Raw genomic sequence first — 22,478 nt, 5'->3', positions numbered from 1 at the left:
TGGGAAGATGAGTCACTCAATCACCCGGCCTTGGTGGGTGTTGCCCGCGGTGTCTGTCATCGCTGTCAATTACCAGAGCAAATATTGAAGATTTAACGCATCCAATTGGCAGCCTGCTTTGTATGATTTTATAAAGATGTTGAATGTTTAATATTTCTGCCAATGAATATGCGGGCCCCAAGATAAATGTCACAAGTCACCCCTTAATGATTTCTCGTTTGTCAATGGTGCTGAGCGAGGGAGGTGCTCTTCGGCTGCAGCAGCAGCAGCAGCAGCTGTGTAACAGCTGGTTGTGATGTTTCACTTTGAGTCCATTTACATGCGCCAGATGAGTTTTGGATGAAAGAAAAATCTGATTTGGGATGTTTAAGGGCAAATTTCGACCCTTTTTCAAATTTTCAGATCGTTTTGATAATGGGAGAAAGTAACACGGTACAGCACGGCAACACGGCGGGGAGCTGCGCCTGCGGGGTGAAGTTGAATCCCGTGTACGCTGCTCTTGCACGACGGCAACCCAACAGTCCAATTGCTTGCTGGCTGTAGCTGGATGCCGAGGAGGTCCCGACTTGAGTTTAGAGCCTTGCTAATGAGAAGAGTTACTTCTGTAGAGTGTAGCGATGACATCGTCACTACGGTTGGACTGTGCGGCGCGTTGAACTCGTCCGCACTGCCACGCACCTGGGATCCCCTCCCGGCTGTGTTTAGACGGGGCAGGGCAGCCGCTACGTGATGCCACGCGTGAGAGCCACAGCTGGGAAACCACAATTTAGGGGGTGACTCAACATTTAAATTAATAAGGAGCGATTTCAACCAAATGATTGGCAGAAATGTTCCGCTGTTGTTCCAAGCAGAATACAGAATTATTCTGCTTGAAGGTTCACTGCGTTCCATGCAAGGCTCAGGAACTTTCCCGAATGTTCATTGATTTTATTTCGGAACAGTAAGTGAAGGAAAATTCCTGAATTCCATCAGTAAAAATTATTCATCACAGCACAACATAATTATTAAACCTATCAGACAGTCGGATACATGACACTGTATACTATACACAGCAACAAAAGAATACTATACATAATATAGGTTTTTGGGTTAGAGCATGAAAATATAAATGCGTCTAAACCCGCGACCACCCAATACAGCCAATTAGTAAGGTTTGTCACGTGAACAAAACATGCCAATTCGTTACTAGTACCGGTGTGTTGGAGAGTAAACCCACAACATTTAAAATTCGAGTATGACGTTTCGCCAGTAATTACAACCAGCCTCATCAGGCGGCAGCCAGAGTTATCGCCTGTTGATGCCAGATGTAATTACTGGCGAACAAAATTTTAATCGCTCCCATTAAAACGTTGTTCTCAAGACTCGTGGCGCCTGGCGACGTGTCCCTTAAGATTACCATTGAGGCCCGAGGCTCGTGAAGCCAGGCAGGAGCATGCTGCTCCATCACACTCGCTGTCAGCGCCCCCAGGGACACCGAGCAAGGCACTGCACGGCCGTTCTGTATCACGGGGGGGTTGACACCCTGCCAGGGACATGTCGTCTCAGGACAAAATGTCAAGCGTTCAAAATAATTCTGGGAGGAAGATACATTTGTTTAAAAAGAATGAAACATGAAGAGCGTTATCGGGTCGGTACAAATGCGCAACGCGGTTTTGTGTGATCGGACACCAGCTATGTGACAATGTATTGCCGTAGATCAGATGCGTGCATCAGAAGGCAAGCTGTATCCATATGCCTGTTGCAAAAAAAATATCTGCCGCACATGAAGGCAGTTTTGCCGAGCAGCTCCGACACAGTGGTGAGGCTTGAAGCATCTCTTCCTCCCAGCACTTCCTTCGAGGAGTCAAACGGATGAAAGTAGCCGAGCTGCAGATGGGGGGCCGCGTGGTCGCGTGAGGGTGGGGGGGCTGCACACCCCCCAACCGAGATCAAAGATGGGTTTGATGCTTTTACATGCCGCATAATGGCATGCGTTTCCATGCTGCGGGCACACACTCGTGCTCTCGGTGTTCCGCGATGCTTTCAGTGGATCCTCACCTTCAAGTGCTCGCGTAAAATGCACTGTACGAGACACGTTGTGTCGGCGGATGTGAGATGCTCCGCCGATGGGACGCCTCGCAGACTCCGCAACAGCGCTGCGTGTGACCTTGCCCGCTGAAGGGACGCGTTTGGATGTGTGGGTGTGATGGGTAAACCAACCTGGCCTAGCCCGTTGGCTCTGTGCTACACTGACGTTTATAGGATTCGTTGTGAAATCCACGATTATACAGATCATATACGTATCATATAATCAACACTAGGATGGCTACGAAGTGACAGTACTGTGATATATCATACGATATAAGGTAATCGCGTGTTAGTTTTGCAAAATATCATTATATTGTGAATACCGTTCCTCTTTTTTATACAAATGATTCTGACAAACTAATCTTAAATATAACAAACTCAGTAATTGAAGTTCTAAATAAAATATTTTTATAATTAAATTAGTGATTTGAAAAACAGTTTTCCGGAGTAATTGACAGCTTAGTGGTGGCTATATGAAGTCGTAATTTCATTCTGTTGAGCTTTATTTAATTATTTCATGCACAACTGGCAGTGTGCGCTGCGTAATAAGCGTTATGGATTGTCAAGCTACAATGATTTAAAGGCGTTGGCATGCTTATGTTTACCTACTGCAGTTGAAGAACTGTGGTTCTGTATTCGTACCAGAGGTACGACAAAGCACCAAAACAAACACAATAAAACAAATATACAGTCACAAAGTTACAGAAAACGGATTTCACAATAAAAATGTTATATCGTGAAAATTGATATCGTATCGTGAAAAATGATATGACGGAAACCCTAATGGACACTGTGACCTTACTGCTAAAAGAAACGTGTGGAATGTTTGGTAAGTGGCGGTGATGGATGTGGTGCTGCGTACTGATCGTTATTGAAGCGCTTCACTCTTGCTTGCCCAGTACAGTGCTCGGCAACTCGGATGATATTGCAGAGCAGCTGAATACATTGTCATGTCGAGGCACCTCATTGCAACGATAGGAGTGGGTTTAAAGTTAGATTGTGGCAGGGAGCACGAGGCAAGCTAATGTACATGGTAATGCATATTGTTTTAATCCAGTGGGACCCTCGCGTGTAAAGGGTGGAATGGAATATGAACAGAACTTTGGACACGGACTCATAAATGTGTTAATGCTGCTGCCGAGAGCTACGCAGCCAGTATGCGAATGTTGGAAGCTGTTAATATACGCAATGCAGCTTTCTTCACGTGTCTTTGTGGATTATCATTATGATAATTCTATGCAGTTACAACGTCTAAAGTACCAGAGCTCTCCGATGCGTTTCCTACTTGTACGAGGCTTTGTTCATCACGATGTCCGACGTTTTGCTCCGCGTGCTGGGAGCTTCTTCAGAAAGGTTTTGGAGGAGGGTAACGAGGGTGAGCAGCTCCCAGGACGTGAAGCAAAATGCCGGACATTGTGTAGAATCACGCCCGTCGGAGAACACGTGCAGCACAACTGCTCAAACCCACGTGGTGACGAACGCGCGGTCGTTGGCAGCCGTGCTGAACCACAATCACGATGAGGAAGCACTCTGACCCCAGCCAAGTGACACCGTGCGACCTATTACAAGGAGCCCGTGACATCGCTTGACTGCCCTTACTCCCGGCGCCACTCGCTGTGGGTGTCCGTGGCGGGTCAGGCCGAGACAAAAGTAGGCTCATGCAAACAGGTCACTGGCAAATTAGACTAATTCTCACTCGGTTAAACAAATAACCACGATTTGAACGGTCCCGCTTGCTCCATATTTCTCACAAGAGCTCACGGCTGTTGGGATTTATACGCAGTTCAGTAATGCTAGCATGCTTGTACAGTTTATTTGGGTCTCTCTCCATCCCGGTAATGTTTTTTTTTGAGTGACAACATGATGCTCCTAACCACTAATGCAACGCTGCCATTAAATTTCATGACCCACTCAGACATGTCTGCAACATCCACTCCTCCGTAAGCAGCCAGCATGCCTCGCGCTGCACTGTCAATGCCTGGTGCACTTCTTTAGAAGAGAAACACTGAGCCATGAATCTGATTGCTAGGCTCCATGCTGGTTGCTGTCATGTTTGCAATTATGTTTCCATCTCGCTGTGTGCTTCTGGCAGAATGCGTGCATCCCGTAGTGTCAGCTGGCTTTCCCATCTATAGCTCCTCTTTATATATCAACCGCTAGCAAGCGCCGTGCTCCTCTCCGTAAATCCTGACTACATCGTTTGCCACTTTGAGCTTATCGTGTCTGCTTTTTAATACTCTCTTACTGAATGATACGTTCTTTAAAAGTACTATTAAAATGTTCTTGATAGCATAGCCTTTTAAAGTTCTCAACATTTTGAAAATCGTAAGGTGTCAATATGTAATATAGTGCACATGAATGCTGCTGTGGTTTAATGGTTAGCATGCTGGACTTTTGAATTGGTAGATATCATTAAACTCAAGTGATGTTGATTCATCATTTCCTCTTGCATCTAAATGACAAAGTTGCATCCCTCTTGACAAGCCGGTATGTCGCTGTGGTTTAATAGCGAGCACACCGGACCCTACATTCTAGAAGCGGTTGGTTTGTTCTCCTGGCGCGCCATGACAAACAATAGACACGTTTCTTAAATCCCTCCACCTCTGTCCACCCAAGGGTATAAATAGTTAGTACAGTACAGTCGATCGGCAGATTGCACGTGTTGGGGTGAAGTGTGGGTCATCCCACCTCTTCTACGACATACAGCCGGCATGGAAGAGCAGCACAGAACACCCTGCGGAGGGGCTCTATAGAGAACCCTCTGGTGGAGGCCATTTATCCAGCAGTGACATAAGCAAATAATTTCAGGGCTGCACCTCTACCTTTACAATTGCCCACAATGCAGCACAGCCCCATGGCCGCCTGTCACGGCACGTTGTGGTGAACGCTCGTGGGTTTCTTGTACGCGCTCGCTGTCAGGAGAGCGACCGTGGAGGGTAACCCGGCTATCGTTGCGATCTGCGACCCGCAGGCCACCCGCTGCTGCCCGACTTCTTCCTCGACGAGGAGCCCGAGGACTTGGTGAAGAAGATGGAGGAGTACGGTGCGTCTCTCCACCCTCGCCGCCGCCGCCTCATTAAAGACACGGGTTGACATTTTAACCGCGGCTTTTACGCCGTGTCACAGCCTCTTCTCGCATGGCTGCCTCTCTTGCCTAACCGCGCTGGGAGAGAGATGAGGCGCAGCGTCTGCTGACGTGGAAAATGACCGCCACGCGACGCACAACGAAGCGGGCTAATTTATTATTGCGCCGCCTCGGAGCGTTGAAATTCTCCTCCGTTGAAGGGAGCAGCAGCAGGAGGCTGCTAATTGTACATTCATAATGTGTGTGTGTGTGTGTGCGCGCGAGTGAGTCTCACGCACACGATGTGCCTGTAGTGTATACCACCTGCACATCATTCTGATGATGTAAGGACAACACCTCTTTGCCACCGGTTTGCTTCTCATCAACCACAATCTCTCTTCTCATATTAGGGGCGTGATGGTGCATCAATCAATCTATTGTTACGCTCATGACACGAGCATGGAAGCGTGCACTTTTTTCATTCACATAACCTCTATCCGCAGATCCCACGGGTCATAATAAGATTACTTTATCACCGGCTGAAGTTAGTTACACGTAAGCTCTTTTATTAGCAATTCTGTCTTAAATCAGGAAGAATTGACCAGCTGGGTAATGGGAGTTGATGCGGCTTGAGTTTGATCTGTGGATGCTGGCAGTCGTGCGTCACAGGTCGCGGATAAGAGAAGCGTTGAGCCGCGTGTCTTCACCGGGTTTCCCGTCTTATAAACAAAATGTCTTCTCAGGTACCCTCTATAGTTTTCCCACTTGTGTTAAATGCTCGTTGTGGAATAAAGCATCTGAAGATCGTGTCGCTCGCTCTTTGGAGCAGCCTTGTACGAAGCCGCAGTGCACATCTAAATGTAAATAAAATGCAATGTAGAGAATGTTAACGGGTGCACCTCCCCCGATTTGCCATTACATTAATTTAAACCAGTGAAGCGTGTTCTTGTCAACCTGCCAACTGGTTACGTCTCAAAATATTTTACACATTTCCATACATGAGAGCGTATATTCATTTTTTTGGTCGTAGTAGTAGTAATAGGAGTAAGAATAATAAACAATGAATGATTTCCATCAGGCGAGAGATGGAGGCAATTGGGTCCGTACACGCGGTGAGGTTGCAGGAGGGAAGGGGAATCATTCATCGCATCATCTCACCGGCTCGTTTCTTCAAGATGAAAGACACGGCATTATTTCTTCAATTGCGACATCTGCTCCTTCCTCCTGCTCATGAGAAAAATGGCTTCATTCCTGGGATCTACGGAGTTTTTATTGCTATAGAGGTCTGCTTAAGATGCATCTACTGGTTTCAAGAGTCTGTCTCTAATCATGCGTTGTGGTTCCATCTTTCTTCTCAAGGGTTTACAGCCATTTCATCAATCTCCTTTTGATACTTTCACGCTCGTGGCTAATTCAATTTTTTAGTGTTCCCTAAATAATGTTTTTGATAATTTACTAATAGTTTTACAGGGTTCTGCATATTCTACCGGTGTATGCTGTATTTGTTTGGCATCGCCATTCATTTTCCCATCTCTCCCCTCTTCTTTCAAGTACCTTGTTCGCTGTTGCTCTTGGCTGTTTGTCGTTGGCTGAAAGATATTCTTAGTGTCTCCACGTGGGCCTAGTTCTTGGTCGTTAAGATAACTTGTTATGTAAAGGCAATATCCACCTTATAAATGTAATGGGTTGGCACAGGGGTGATACATCGCCATTAAGCTGTACTGAACACTTGCACAAGGAGCCCGTTTTTTGTGAGGTGGGAGATGATTGCTCATTTTTGCAGCTGATTAGCTTGTCTGACGCGAGGACACAATAACTCTGTCTCGCTACCGAGGGGACTCGGAGTTATACGTTTCTACATGGGAGCGCTTTAACATCCATCCCTAATGGTGGTGCATGTGGCCACCACGTTTATTAATTAAGGGTTCTTTTAAATAATCTTGACATTTTTGGATCGCCCACCTCACAACTAAGTTTCTTAGTCCCCCGTTTCGTTGGTGGGGGACACAGTTTGATCTGGTAGAGCCTGCAACTCGGCGCGGGACGTCCAGCGTTGAGGACGGTGAGAACACGTGGCAGCCTGGACATCAACGTCTTTAGTCGCGCTCCGCTGTGTTAACGATGGTAGCGTGAATCACGCCCCATCGTCGACCCCCTTTGCCGCGGGAGCAGAGCGGGGCGCACGCGCCTCACCGCCGTCGTGCTTGTCGGCCCTCAGGTGGGAAGCCGGCATTCAGAGCCGGAACGTCGGCCGGAGGCGAGGCCGGCAAGCATGAGGGCCCAGCGCCCATCGGCAAAACCTTCGAGCGCATCCGCAACTTCCTTTCCGCCGACGTCGTCAAGTCCACCGGTGGCATCTTCCAGTTCGACCTCTCCGGTATTGTCACCGATACTCTCGTTCCTTCCGGGCTCGCTTTCATCTTGTCAGGACTGTACAGACGCCACCCGTTTTTGTCGTTTACACTGACGGACGAGGGCCTCTACACACGTCCTGGGGGACCGTGAAGGATAATTTGACCGCACTTCACCGTGCCTTTTGGTGCCCGTTGGTAAAGGTGGGAGGAGTTCAGGATAATGGAGGATTTGCTGCGCTGCAAGAAAACAAAATAAGCCTAATTAAGTGAAACACTAAATTTAATTTAAGCAAATGGTTTGGTCATTCCTAACATGGCTGAGACCATGATTTCTCTAAATTTGAAAACCTGTTTCACTCACAGGCAGCTGCCCAGGTCCGAATTGCCCATGGAGCAAGACCAAATAATTAACTTGCTGCTACAATCCACGAGGGTTACACTTTAGTTGTGCTAACATCTTTAAATTGCCAAGTAAAGCTAATTATGAATCCACCTCATATAATGCATATGTTGTCACAATCCGCTTTCATTACCCATACAAACAAACCAGTATCATTGCGTAATTCCGAATGGTGCCCTGGCGAGCGGACTCGAACCCCGGGTTTCAGCGGTTCCAGCTCCGTGCTCAGGCGTTGGGCTTAGCCACCTGGCCATCTGCCAAGCAATTCCTCCTTGGGCCATCGGGTTCTTCAGCACAGCTGATCCCAATTTTACTGGCTTTGTTGCATCATCAAATTAATTGGCTGGCTGTCTTGTGCTCGCTTCATCCTTACGATATGGCTCTAACATGAACATTATTGGCCATCTGAGCGGGGTTGAAGCCTGAGAGGAGGACGCTCTTACGTAGCCTGTGTCCTAGGTGTTGGGGCCTGTATATTTGGCTGGTTGATAAACTGGTAAATTATGTTTCTTTGGCAACACTGGTCATCTTCCAAGAAGAAAAATCTTCCAATGATGTATTGCGAATCAATTATTATTTTTAATCTCTCGATGTAGTCTCTAGGTCATTAAAATGTTAATGGCCCATTTTTATCGAATAGACTAAAAGCAGATCCGATTTCAGCCTTTTTCTGCACTTTTAAAGGCACCTCGTGTTTGACCGTAAACATTCCGAATTGGCTTTGCTCCTTCGTTAGAATTTTAGTGGCAATATCCAGAGAAACTTCTCTTCTCTGCGCGCCGGGTGCCTTGCGCCGTCTTGGATCGGAGACGCTGGATATAAGCACACCCTCTATCGGGACAGTTTTCTTATAAGCACCACGCCCTTACATTACACTGGTGGGAGGAAGGCAATGTGCGACTTCTGATACAAGCACAGCTGGATACAAGCACAGCTGGCCGTGCTCCCAGTGGTACTCTGTTTGATGAGACATAGATGAGATGTAGATGCTCATCGAGCCAGCGGTCTCGGTGAGCACGGAGAAGCGCCGCTACGAAACCGATCCGCCCTGCAGCAGCCCACGTTCACTGACATTTCCCCTGAAACGTGTCCATACAAACATACATACGTACAGACATACAAACATACAAACATACATACGTACAGACATACAAACATACATGCGTACAGACATACAAGCATACATACAAACATACATACGTACAGACATATAAACATACAAACATACATACGTACAGACATACAAACATACATACGTACAGACATACATACAAACATACATACAAACATACATACGTACAAACATACAAACATACATACAAACATAATAGTGTTGCTCGATGCTTTAAACTTTGTTAAAAGTGCCGGCCCACGTGTTGGGAGCTGTGAGCAGTGCCGCTTTGGCAACCCATCGCGTGCCAGCACGTTTCCACTGCTACCTCTAGCCCGAGTTTGGAGGCTAGATGTCTCCGTTGTTATCGGGATGGATGGCAGTGCGCATCTTCACACTGGTTTTGCCAGAATACTCAGAATGCATCTTCTGGTTCAGTTCAAGGTAAACTAACGGGTAGAGTTCTGGGTAATGTAACGTTACCGTGCCTGTTCTTACACCGGGCAATATCTTCACAAAATGCCACTGAATATTTCCGTTTTATACTGGTTCATATCTGTTATTTGATGCAAGCCTTTTTGATGAGTAAGGAGTGCTCTTTCATATTTCACAAATTCAAAGCTTGGTCTGAAGTCCGTGATAGGACGTCTGAAACTATTCCTCAAATGAACGCTTCAAAACATTACTTAAATTTGTCCAGTCCCATATTTACCAAAACAAGAATGAAGAAGAGGCCTTTATCTGACTTTGTTTGAAGTTTATATTGTTTTAAGTTTATATTAAACCTTTTACTCACAGCTTAGGTATAATATTAGAAAATGTGTTTTTCCTATCTTCGTAAAATCAAATCCAAATCTAATTCGAGACAACTTTGTTTTATCTCTGTGATATTGCCCGCTTCGTATTACTCCTTTGATAAATCGACGACGGAGTTTTCGAATTTTAGAAACGCAACAAATCACAACATTTCTCGCGTGCCGTGGCGTTTCGTGCTGACCGTTCGCACGTGTGCTCCGGTGTGCGCAAAGTCACCCGGGGAAAGGCAAAGGCGCAGCCCTGCAATGTCTTGCTCACCACTGCTGACGAAAGGTCCTCCATTAGAGGAAGCTCCACAGAGAGCTGCTGTTGGGGGTATTTGGTCTGCTCTTCCACGCTCTCCAGACGTCCTGGAAGAGACGAGGGTAATCAGAGTCCCATCATCTTAACTGTGGCAAACCCATTTAGGCAGCCCGTGTTTAATAAAGTTGCCCATTTGTTTGAACTGCTGTGCGGGGAGACTGCAACCGGCAAGCTGTGGATTGCGAGTCTGGTGGGCGAACCGCTCCACTCTATCAGTGGGCGAACCCCTTCACCGCGGCAGTGTCCTCATTCCTGACTTGATGCTGCAAAGAATTCTGGGTCAATGTGGCAGCAATTTGTTTTACCTTCAGAGGAGAGGTATGTGATCATATAACTCTGATATTAACAAAATGTAAGTACTCTGCCTTGGCCCACAGTCAAAGAACACATTCAAATTAAGGTTTCATGTTGATGTTGAACACAAACCCAAGGCTTGCCGTACGTGCACTTGACTGTCTAGACTTGGGGTTCCATATTGTCGATCTCTTGCACTTTGCCTTGCTGACAAACAGCTTGGTCCGTATTGCCTGCTGCAACATATGAATCAGAGACATGGACAAAACGGGCTTGGGCAGGACACGTCACAGCCACAGCGGACGGTGGCCGGCGGTGGCGAAAAGTTTGTGGGCTTGGGCAGGAGAGTAACAGCGGAGTGGCAGCCGGAGGGGACGCACCCGAGAGGACGCATGCCATGGAGATGGAGCTACGAGATCAACTCGTACGCAGGCGCTGGGTGCATTGTTGCATCGTAGGAACGCATCGTAGAAACGGCAATGGCTTGAGGATGCCTTCGTCCAGCGATGGATTGTTGAATACCATTGGTCATTCCCTGAGCCAGCATTTTGGCAAGTATGTTGCTTTGAATGTGGTTCTTCACGTATTGGTGTGACTTACACAGTTTGTCCGAAAAACATGGAATTCCTAATCAGTGTTATTTAATTTGGAACAGCTGGCGTAAACATCGTAGGCGCGGGGCGATGTGCACATCCTGCAAAAGTCTCGAGTGTGCGCGTGCTCCATTGCCTGTTGGAGAGTGAGAGTGTCCATTGTGTCGACTGGCAGTCCTGATCCAGAGAGTGGACATTCCATTAGTCTATGGCAGGAGCAAGTCTCAGCATAGGCTAGGTACTGATGAGTCACCCCCAAGTGGTGGTAGACGGACACCGGGCCGAGTCGACCCTTACCATCTCGTGGCTGTGCGCTGGCAGGCGCGCACCTCCTCCTTAGCAGGTGACACGTCGAGTGTGATTGATCGCGTAAATAGCGCACGTAAGTGGCTGCCGCTCGTTTATTGTACATTGCCGTGAAATTACATTTTTATGAAATGCATGGTAAAAAAAATCTAAAATAATTGTCATTGTAAAGATGATGTGTTCGTCATAATATTGCAAAGCCGCCACGTTTATTGTTAGGCTGCAATTTATGTCCCATAGCCCTTAAACTGTGGATATGGCAAATATCAAATCACTACGAAGCCAAGCCGTCTTGCCATAACAGAAGAGAAGGATGATTTTAAAAAGTGGAAGTGATGGGGTGTGCGAGGCTCTATCCGTGCGTTAGTGTGATGTACGGCCTTGCCCGTGGCATATTAAGGAAAGCCGTCCTGGCTGCACGAGTGCGGTGATGTGATTTACGCGAGACTTTGATGTAACGTGCTGCTCCGTGATATTCTACTCGAGCCAGAGCCAGTGGTGTTGGTTCAATAGCCAGATGCACTTGCTGCACTGAAACAATTAGTCTAATTAAAAAATCAATCACATTCTAAACGCGAGCCTGGGCTTCAGCCAACTTATCTTCGTGCGGTTGTTTCATAGCCTTTTGCCACAATTAGTACACAAATTCTACCCCGTAACGGCTTATTTTAATTGGAATGCAACATATTGACTTTACATTCATGTAAATTCCCATTGCATCACGTTTTTCAGTTGTCAATATTGTAGCTGCCGTTCGGTATTGTTATGTCGGCATCGTGCTGTTCGTATGCCAGATATTGCCGTGGAGTAGATTGGGCCTGCGGGTGGCCCCGAGGCCGGCTCAGCCAAGCAATGTCGAACCATCTCACCAATGCAACGCCAATCGCATTACAGCCTCCCGCCTGCGAGACCATGCACTGAGCTGCCTTCTCTGCCAATTGTAGCGAAAATATTGTCGGCATTGAGATGGCACTAGGCAGCCGTACCGCACGACGAAGGTGCATCGCTTCACGGAGCGGAGGACGGCCTTCCGCCACCAGGGTAGGCGCACTGTCATGGCGAACGACGTCCAAGGCACCACCATCCCCCCACGTCGCTTCCCTCTGCCACGTAGCACAAGCGTAGGGTATATGTCAGAGGTTTTTGTAGCCAATGCAATTTCCGTATTTGTTTTATTTTGGTTAGGCCACACGGTAGTTTTACGTCAGAATTCTTGGCCTGTTGGGCGGTGGATGGAAAATGACAATAATTTTGACATGCAACTGCCACGTGGCCTAGCCCAGCAGAACCAAGTGGCCCCTGGAGCACAGCTGGCACTCCTGGCTCCACTGTGTCCCCACCACCGCTCGTGTGCTCCCTGTCCATCGCCGACTGCCTCTCACGAGGCTCTCTGGGTGACCTGCCCTGCCCTGCCGCGTCCCAGCATGCCACCCAGCATCACCTCCCCGCCCTGATGGCGTCTACACTGCTCTCTCTCCCTCTTCTATGCTCAGGTTCACAATCGCTTTCCCGGTCTTAACCATGTGACTCCTACACATCTCCTCGTGCACCGACACTAAAAGGCCAGATACGTTTTTTTTAAGTTGCTTTGGTCGTCCAAAACTTTGATCATGCAGTAGTTCTGGCTATAATACTAAAGTTTATGTTCGTCAAAAGGAGTGCCTTTGGAAAGCTAAACTTGATAATGAAGGCAACTTTCCGGAGTGCCTAAAGAAGAAGAACGTCATCAGTGCGCACTACCTGCAGTGCCACGCGTCCAGAAACACGGCAATTAACTAAAGATAATGAAGAAAAAAGTGAAAAGTGTGCCAAGTAGCATGGAGAAGTGCATTCATAGATTACATTGAGAGACATGCATGCGTGGATTACATGCGTGGACTACATGCGTGGATTACATTGAGAGACAAAAAGAGGAACACATCGATCATCCCACAAGTCAGAGACATCGTATTGGTCTTCATTCACCATTGGATAGATCATGGCTGCTGAAAATCATTACGAGTGACTTGGGCCGAGCTCAGTCTCACCTAGATTGCCTTGCCCGGGGGAGGCACAGGGACACAGGAGTTGTACTCAACAGAGGAGACGAACACCGCTCACTTGAGCCTCAAGTCCCTTGGACTTTCTTGGCTGCTTGCGGCAGGGACGTCGTCGCACCAACGTAACAACGGAGTGCCAGCCTCGCCACACGCTCGCACGAGTCGCACGGTGGCAGCGCTGGAGGTTCCGCCGCTAGGGCGGGGGGGGCGGCCGCCGCTGTCTCCGTGAGACGCCAGCCGCGTACTTCCCGGTGGGAGTGCGGCACTCCTCGCGCTGACCCCGCACAGATGATGACAGGCTGAGCCGCCCTCCAACGATGATTTGAATTCATAAACCTTGCGATTGTGAGACGGTGTACTCGGCACAGCAGCACCACTCGGCCTGATTATAGGGTGGTGGCGCAGTGATGACACTTATGCCTTTCAGCAAGAAGTGCCTGGGTTCGATTCCAGACTCGGGTGCCTTTCTGCGTGGAGTTTGTGCGTTCTCCCCTTGTACCGCTTCATGCGTTTCCTCTGGGTCATCCAGTTTTCTCCCATAGCCAATAAAACAATGTAACTGGTGTTTGCCAAACATTCCATTGCTGAAAATTATCTTCAAATTCCTCAATTGAGTTTGTGCCTGAACACAAATCTTAAGACTCGTTGAGGAATCGCTTGGTAAACAAGCAGAGTGATAATAGTAATACATACTTAGTCGTGGCTATAATATCACAGTCATAATGCCGTTTTTGTTTGTGATTAACTTCTCTGTGAATTCTTAGGGTCAGCGGATAACAGGGATAAATGCATACGTGCTGATTTCTCGTGTAGCATTGCTTGTGAATGAGCGTGTTAGGGATGGGGGAATATGATGCGTCGCTCGGTGTATTAACCCCTGGGATATAGTAGACGGGAGGAGCGGTGGCATTGTGGTTAGTGGCATGTGCTATTAACCCAGCTACCCGAGTTCAATTCCCAACCACGGTTGACATGCAGCGAGTGATGTTTTAACCAATTAAGAATCGATTAAATGGCTATATCATCGATAATATCTCTTGCAATTTAACATTCATTCCCGGTTGACTTTCAGATGCAGAAACGGGAGTAATTAATTTTGCAGATAATAAGAGTTGTATTTATTGCAACTGATATGAACATGACTGTCGTTCTCTCTGTGCTTTAAACCAAAAAATAATAATAGCTACAACATTTGATTAATGCACACAATTACATTATCAACTTCATTACTGTAATGAGCAATGTGGCTGATTAGATTTTGGAATAGACTCAAACTGAAGTCATGAAAATATAATTATTCTTTCTCTAATATGTTTGCATTAATTTCTGGGTTTTTTGCCAAGTAATGTGCGGTGTTTTGCCCGCTTCCCGGTGAATTAGACTTGTGCGTATTCATCATTATCCGAGACCCAGTGCAGTGTTTAATAACCGTGTATTTCAATTGCAATGTCGCAAGGCAGAAAGTAAAAACCACACAACTCCAACCAATTCTGTTGCAGAATATATACACGGTTTGGCTTCCAGATGGGGGGTTGCTTAGCAACATGAATAGAAGGTTACATTTAATCTGGGGTGCAAATGAATACGAAATTGTGTTAAATGGAAATATTAACACAGCTCTCTCTGATGCAGTCTTTTAATTGCCAGAGCACACTCCAGCAGCCAGCTATTCTGATTAATGTCGGACGCAAAATTATGTCTTCACAATGCATCTATTGTCTTGCTCGCGCTCGGCGGTTGTTAATTTTCTTGCATCGCGCCCAGGCCACACACGGCAGTCGTTTACACGGCTCCAGTTTCACAGAGCGCTGGCGTTCATTACAATCGCGTTGTTAGGCCCTCTATGTGCCGCCGATGCCATTTGTGCGCATGCATTGTGATGAATATGCGTCGCGATATTATGTTTTTACGTGCAAATCATATATTTTGCATTTTTAAATGTCCATGAAAAGGTAAATGTGCCTTGGTGATAGAAACATGTTTGAAATGCATAACTCAAAATAGTTTAAATATATATTAATAATTTATGGAAGAACATCAGTATTTTCTCCCATTAATTATTTGTTGTTATCGTGATGGATGTTGTATTTGCAAATATTCAGTGCAAGGATCAGCGTGGGGTGACGCGTTAATCAGCGACAGGCTCACGTTTTATTTAAAATCCTTCATGAAATTGAATGCTTGGGAAACAAAACCGAGGCGTTCTTTGACCGCACCGAACAAAATTGCGTTGAGATTACAAAGCGAATACGCACGACACATACATATCCGACCAGTGTGGAAGAGTAGACCAAAATGCCCAGTAGAGACGAGCGCTCTCTGGAGCTACCCTCTTGCAGCAGGCTCTTCTGCTAGGAGTGGTCTGAGCGAGCAGATGCAGGGCTGCACCTCTACAGTTGCCTTCTCTCTCAGAGCATCGTGCGTCGCTCGGCCGCCATGAGACCCATCTGCTCTGAAGCGCGTGTGCCGCGTGCCGCACCACACGCGTGTGGTGCATTTGGCGATGGCTCGGGTGGTCAGTGGGGCACCTCTGCACCGTCGTGAAATGTTTTAAAAGAAGCTTGCGGTGCACGGCATCGCTGGGAGAGCAGTGAGCGTCGCCTCCCCTCGACGTCGCACTGCGCGTGTAGAATCGCTTCAGGGTTGCGTCTCACACGCCGAGAATGTGCACTTCACACGCCCCACACTGGTGGGCAAGTGAAGTCAAAACCCCAAGCTTCTTAAGTTTGTAAATACGTAAGTATAAATTTACTGATTATAGGTTTTTCCCCTTTATATATTTACTGCTGCAGCGTAATATTATAATACAGTCATGTATTTGAAATATTGACAGAATTTATGAGTTTGCAATCATTGTGGTCGTAATGCAGCGTAAATACATTTACATTAAAAAATATATTTTTATTAAAATGGAATAAACATCTGGCCAAAGATTCTAATGGCAGGCCGCACGACGGAAGCCATCTTCTGAAACGGTTTCGGCGTCTCTGGTGGAGGCCGCCCCCCGTCCACGCCGGCCCCCTCGGCGTCGCTCACCGCTCGGCACAGTGGCGCACTCGCTCGGTGCAAGTTGCACGCAGCACTTGCGTGCCTACGTGCGTGTGCGCGCTCTTTTTAATTCAAACGCGTGCAACGCACAGGTCAGGGTTCATAGATGGACGTTCGTTTTCAGCTGCCTTGCAGGGGGAAACATTCTCTTGTGAAAGTACAGCCCGAGATTTTATAGATACACCACCGAAATAGCGGGGGCGGGGGGGAATTCTAGAATTATAGATTGTGATTCAGGGCTGATAATCATCGTATCCTGTTGCATGCAACACGCTCGCCTCGGTTCCTCCTGTTCTTTGTCTTTCAAAAAAATGTACGGAGCCTCTGTCACAGAATTTGCGATGCAACGTGTAAATGGTTCTTCCTTTGCGGCGTAGCACACACCCACATTGCTCCCGGCGTAGAGACGCGGGGTGAGTGAGTGAGATGCCACAGATGTCTGATCTCCACCGCACACCACAGCCTTCCTCCTCTGTTCCGCTGTAACGCACGGAAGCCAACGCTCTCACAGTATTCGTTCGCCTTTTGAGAAAAAATTAAAAGGGTCATTATAAATCAGAGGGGTATGTGTAAATGAACCACTGTAGTTACACTGCCTTGTTAAATGTTATCAGCACTGACAGCGCCAATATAAGCAGTTGTCTGTGTGCCTCTACGTTCTTGTGTTTATTTCCCAGTTTAAGTTGTAATTTTAATTAGGCATAGGGCTTCTAGTAGCACGAGATCATATTTATAGATCAGGCGGTTATACGCATAGCGCTGTGTAGTCACAGTGCACGTTCCGTACTCCTGGTGCATTCATCACATCTGTACCCAATGGGATAATAAGGAACATCTCAACAAGCCGCTGAGAATGAGGGAGTTTGTGGAGACGATTCCACGCATTGTCTGTCTGCAGGCTCATTACAGGTTCCCAAACGCCCACATGGGATCAGAAGCTGCTGTGAAATATAACCTGATGGGATGTGTATACAAATAAAGATTCTTTCATTTTCTCATGTAGAGGGACAGATACGTGGAGGTGAATGTTCTGCTTCGTTATTTGTATTCTCTCGGACGACGCGCCCGGCGGCCTCGGGTTCGGTATTATCAAGTTTTACGTCAAACTAGGGCCCATATCTAACAGAGGGCGTCCTTGCCTGTACATACCTGGCAGTTCTGCAGCATTAGTTCAATGAAGCCTGACTGCTGATGAGACATTGAATGATGAAACCAGTCCAGCGTTGGTTGTGTTGAACTAAGGCTGCTGCTGAGAATGTGTAAATAATGTTTAAATTGTTTTTATGGAGGTGCAGAATTGTGAAGGGGGCAAATCGTGTCCGCTTGCGTGTCTTGAATAGACATCGTTGTTTTACACTGGCTCCCTCCAGCACGGCTTTGTAATGCAATGCGGATGAAGTGGCATACATAGATCTGTTTTACTTTCACAAGGTATGTCCCTTGTTCTGAGTGACTATCTCTGTGGTGCATGCAGCAGTTATCCCATGAGCTGAGGTTTCTTGGAACGCTCTCTTGGGCCGCCCAGAATATTCTCGGTGATTGTACGCTACACAACGAACCTCATGGTAAAACGTCTTTAGCAGATTGGCATTCGGGTGGTTTGTTGAGAAAAACGAATTTTGATGCACACACGTACATTTTTTGCTTAAGACCCGGCGGGAGCCGTTGAGACGCCGTTTATTTTGCCCGGGAGATTTGAGGAAAATTAAACGGGGAAATAATGAAACGCTGCACTCGTTGTTAAACAGAACACGGACAAGTTGCACGCACGCAAAACACACGGTTTGAATGTTAAATTGCACATGACATAACAAGCTGTTCATTGTTAACCTGGGAAGTGTACTTATTCTTGTACAAGAAGCCTAAGTAAGCTATTTGTCGTAAAGCCTCGAGATGCTGGACTCGAGTAAGCAAGTATTGTGGATAAATCTCAAAAATCCAGCCAAACCAAATGAATGAGAACGTGCATGACACACACACACACTCACCCGCAGGAGGATCACTCTCCAGCACATTGTCTTGTGCTCTTGTGTTTGGCAATATGCTCTTCAGGAGCTGAACGCCAATGTCGAGCTCTGCTAGCGATGACGAGAGGGCTTCAGGAGAGAGTCCGTGTCGTTTTGCTATTTCTTTATTCAAAAAGTGCAGACCACAGTAGTCTACTGCACGGTCCATAGTTTGCGTTGCATGGCCCCACGCGCATCAGCCTGTTGATGTTCTGATGCCATTGATGGTTACCCCGTTGTCGTTTAGGAATTTCAAAGCCAGGAGGTACGATGTTTGGGTCTCGAATGAGGTGTTTATTCTGAACGTCTACGGTGTTCCACTCGGTTTGGCAGTTGTGTTCTTCCCGATCTGGGCGAGATTCGAGGATGTGCAGCACGTAAGCTGCACGCCGCAAGACGGTCTGCATATCTGCACGAGCAATGCTAAAGCATCTCCCTGAGCTCTTGTATGGAATTCAGTGAGCCCATGCGCTTAGACACCTCGGTCGACTTCTTGTTAGCACTCTCCCTCGCTCTCCCTTTCGTTTTACGTTTGATTTACATTTGTTGTTTATTTGTTGTTTATTTGTTGTTTATTTGTTTACACAAATGCAACTACTCTCTTCAAGCCCGTGGGAATCGGCCTTTTTTTCTCAGAGTTTAAGAACAAAGCCTTCCACGTCTGCTTAATGGCTGTGTTAAGTGACGTGAATTATATGTTGTTAAATTATAAATATTTAGATATTCGTTATGAAGTGTTAATTAAGTGTGTTTGGTATTAATTACGTGTAAATGTGATTTAAAATGTTAGTACTTATTCAACGTTAATTGTTTGCAGTATGCCATGAGTCCGGCTGCATGGGGTTTGCTGCATTCGTTTCTGCAGCAACTTCTAGGGCGTGTATTTGTCAGAAGTTTTGAAATTTACATTTGTCAATGAGATTCATTTTCTTGGTCATGCAACCAGCTTCTAGAATGGATGGCTCATTGCTAATTTTGCAATTTGCAGTGAATATCGCTGTGTAATTTCCTTCCTCGGTGTTCGAACTTTGGAAGACATTTATTTTGCGTATCGTGTGTTACGTCATATTATTATGCTCATGCTACACGACTATATCAACACCTTCCACACATCCGTTGCCAACGTTTGTTCTTTTTTAGTTATAATGATGGTCGAGTACTTGTAGCTTCGGAAGTATTGCAAAGAGAAGACTTAGAATCGGATTCTTGCAGGATTTCTCGAGGATAAACCAAGATTCTGAATTTGCTCTCGGAGTGCTCGAGTTTGGATCTACGGGGGGAGGTCTGGTGGGTGGCTCTCAGGTCGCTTCAAGCGAAGGAGTTCTCCGTGCCCACCGCGTGGCAGCGGAACGAGACGGCCGCTCCGTGCCCAGGACGCGCACGGTCTACTGCGATACGAATAATCTCCCTACTCGTGTGAGTGTGTGTGCGGGATTAATCCGGTCGTAACATTTTAGAACTTAGCCGAAAAAGTCTGAAGGGCGCTGATGCCCACGGCAGGGCAGTGGCACGGCGACGATCCGTTGGTCCCAGTGAGGACGAGCGGCCACACCTGGGGTGGTATCGCTCCGGCCACGAACCACCGCAGCGCGGCGATGGCGAAAGGTGGCGTCGCGGGCCTCGGCCACGCTGACATCTCGAGTGGGTGCTCTCGTGAACGCCCCACTGTGGTCAGAGCCATCGCTCCCCACTTGGAGAGCCCCTTGAGTGAAGGCAGACACCACTGTGCGTGAGGGACGCCACTCGGTTATTCTTTGGCTCTTCAGGGCCGTGATTCGATTAAAAAATGTAATTATTTTTGCCTCGTTTGTAATGTTTCATTTGTCAACCTCATCCATGTTTTGTGTAGGTTTTATTGGACGCGCTAGTCTGAATGTCACACGAGTATATAATTAGCAGAAATAGATTTTAAAAAATACATCCTTACGTGCGCCGTGCAGTGCGTGAGCCTGAGCGCTCGACGCTCGCCAATGCTTCAGTGCACCCACGCTCCGCGTACGGGCGACAAGTGCGATGTAGACACGAAAATAACACACGGTGTCCACACAGGTGTCATCCACTATTGAATCATTTTAATTAGACTGCAGCTTGAACTGCGTGGTTGAATGCTGGGCCTACGCGACAGATAAAGTTTGTGCCAAAAAACTGAAACGCTTGAGTGATCTTCTCCTGCATCTCACTGAGTAGTGTGTGAAATAACCGCGGTAGACATGTTGGGGGAACACTGGGGCTCTCTCGAACCTCGACACGATTGTCGCCAACGCCACGTCAGATGTGTGGGAGTTGAGAGCGATGGGACTCGTACGATGGAATCTTCATACACCCAAAAGTGTGTGTTAACAGCTTTATCAGTTTCAACAGCATTCGATTCACTGTCATCTCTCACGATCCTGCTTTGTAGTAATAAACCAAGCAGCACCTGCACACGAGCTGATTTCATCGCTCTTTTCTCCTCCGTTGATGTCCTCTTGAACGCGTTCCACCCCTTGGCTCCCACTCCGTCGTGATTATTGTTGACCGTCGGCCATCGTCCCTTCCCGAGAAGCGTCCTCATTTTTCTAAACAGTTTAAATTATTTCTTAAACCTTCGTGTGTTCTCGGAGTCGTATGTTCTTCTTTGTTTACAATTCTTCAAATGCGTCCCCCTACGCAAAAGAGCAGCATTCATCCCCGCTAGCGTCCGCGAGCCAGCGGTGGAGTTTACACATTCCCGTGGCGTGAGCTGTCGCAAGGTGGTGGTGACACCGTGGGTGGCTGCGGCCGCTCCGCCGGTGTTTCGACGCCGCGATCCAAAAGCTTCAAATCGTATTTGAGGTCTCTCACTTCAGCTCGCTCTTGAAAGTCGATACATTCTCCAAACCCCGTAGGTGTTTTTGTTTTGTTATCAATCGAACAGACTCCTCTGTGAAATGTCAAAACTGCGTTTGATAATTTCACAAGAAGTCTTTAAGTTTGCCGAGTTTGTGCTTGGACAAATCATTGCCTTGTGGTTTTAAATTTAACCCCTCTCTGTCACGACGAGAGTCTGTGGTTTCAAATTGAATAAAAACACCTAAACCAGGGAATTAAAAACTCAGCTATTTTAACAATCGGCGACTTTTAAAATCCTCTCGGATGTGAAAAGTACTTTAAATGGTTCTTGGTTGTGAATTCAGATGCATGCGTACATGTTGGAGCACAGTGATGGTGTAAAACAACAAGGCACAGAGAGAGAGCACCATGTGGGTTGAACAGTTTCTTATTGCAAATTATTTTGACTACTTCACATCATTTTCAGTGCTGTCTGTTGCAACGTATGCGGTCTTGTATTGTTATCATTAACATGTCAACGTTGGCTGACATTTTTAAACAGAAGCGTGGTTTCCTGGAAGCTGTTTTTCGCAAGCCTGATGTTCTTGAACACAGACGTAACACGGGCTTCAGTAGCGGGTAGCTGGCAGCCTTGTACTAGCTGCTTATTATCACATGATGAGATTTCTTATTGTCCTAACAGAGCACGTGGGTTGAATGTATTTACGTAAGCTATTTATGTTTCCTTTGAAGGCGTGGCCCCTGCAATGCTCCTCCCTGCCACCCTAGGTCCACGCTAGCTCCACGCTAGCTCGTCTCTTGTTGCGAAGAGACTCTTGAGAGGTAAAGGCGCAGTCCTGCAATTACCTACTCACGCCACTGCTGGTGGAAGGGCCTCCAGAAGGTATTTGGCCTACTCTTCCACAATGGCCAGACATCTTCGAAGAGGTGGGAATATCAACTAACGGGTGAACCCATTTGCACCGCTGGGTGGACAGAGACGGGCGGGTTTGAGAAACTTTCCCATTGGATCAACTGCCGCGTGGGAAGATGCAATAAAGGGGAAACTATTATCCCCGAGCAGCAGCTTCATAAAAAATATACCGTTTCTCGACTGACCCCGCCTTTTACCTTTAACCCAGACACGCTCCCTTCTAGTTGGTTATTGTATAGCACGCCCATACCCGTGATTAGCTCTCCTGGCCGACAGGTGCCACCCTGGCATGACACATGTATCATTCGCCCCCAGAGCCGGAATAAACTGTCAGAATTCGGAGTGAAACTTCG

The 22,478-nt window shown here is 47.1% G+C and overlaps 1 protein-coding gene across 1 annotated transcript in view; it reads left to right on the top strand.

Annotated features, from left to right (window-relative positions):
* HSDL2 (hydroxysteroid dehydrogenase like 2) overlaps positions 1–22,478 on the top strand; it is a 53,011-nt gene that overhangs the window by 24,364 nt on the left and 6,169 nt on the right. Inside the window, exons 8-9 of the mRNA XM_061567803.1 lie at positions 5,039–5,110; positions 7,350–7,508. Coding sequence (XP_061423787.1) covers positions 5,039–5,110; positions 7,350–7,508 — 231 coding nt within the window. The remainder of the gene's footprint in view (positions 1–5,038; positions 5,111–7,349; positions 7,509–22,478) is intronic.

This window comes from Lethenteron reissneri, chromosome 39, assembly GCF_015708825.2.
Source record: "Lethenteron reissneri isolate LAM-NWPU_2019-01 chromosome 39, ASM1570882v1, whole genome shotgun sequence".
NCBI classification, from domain to species: Eukaryota; Metazoa; Chordata; class Hyperoartia; order Petromyzontiformes; family Petromyzontidae; genus Lethenteron; species Lethenteron reissneri.
This window is presented reverse-complemented; position numbering and strand designations above follow the sequence as displayed.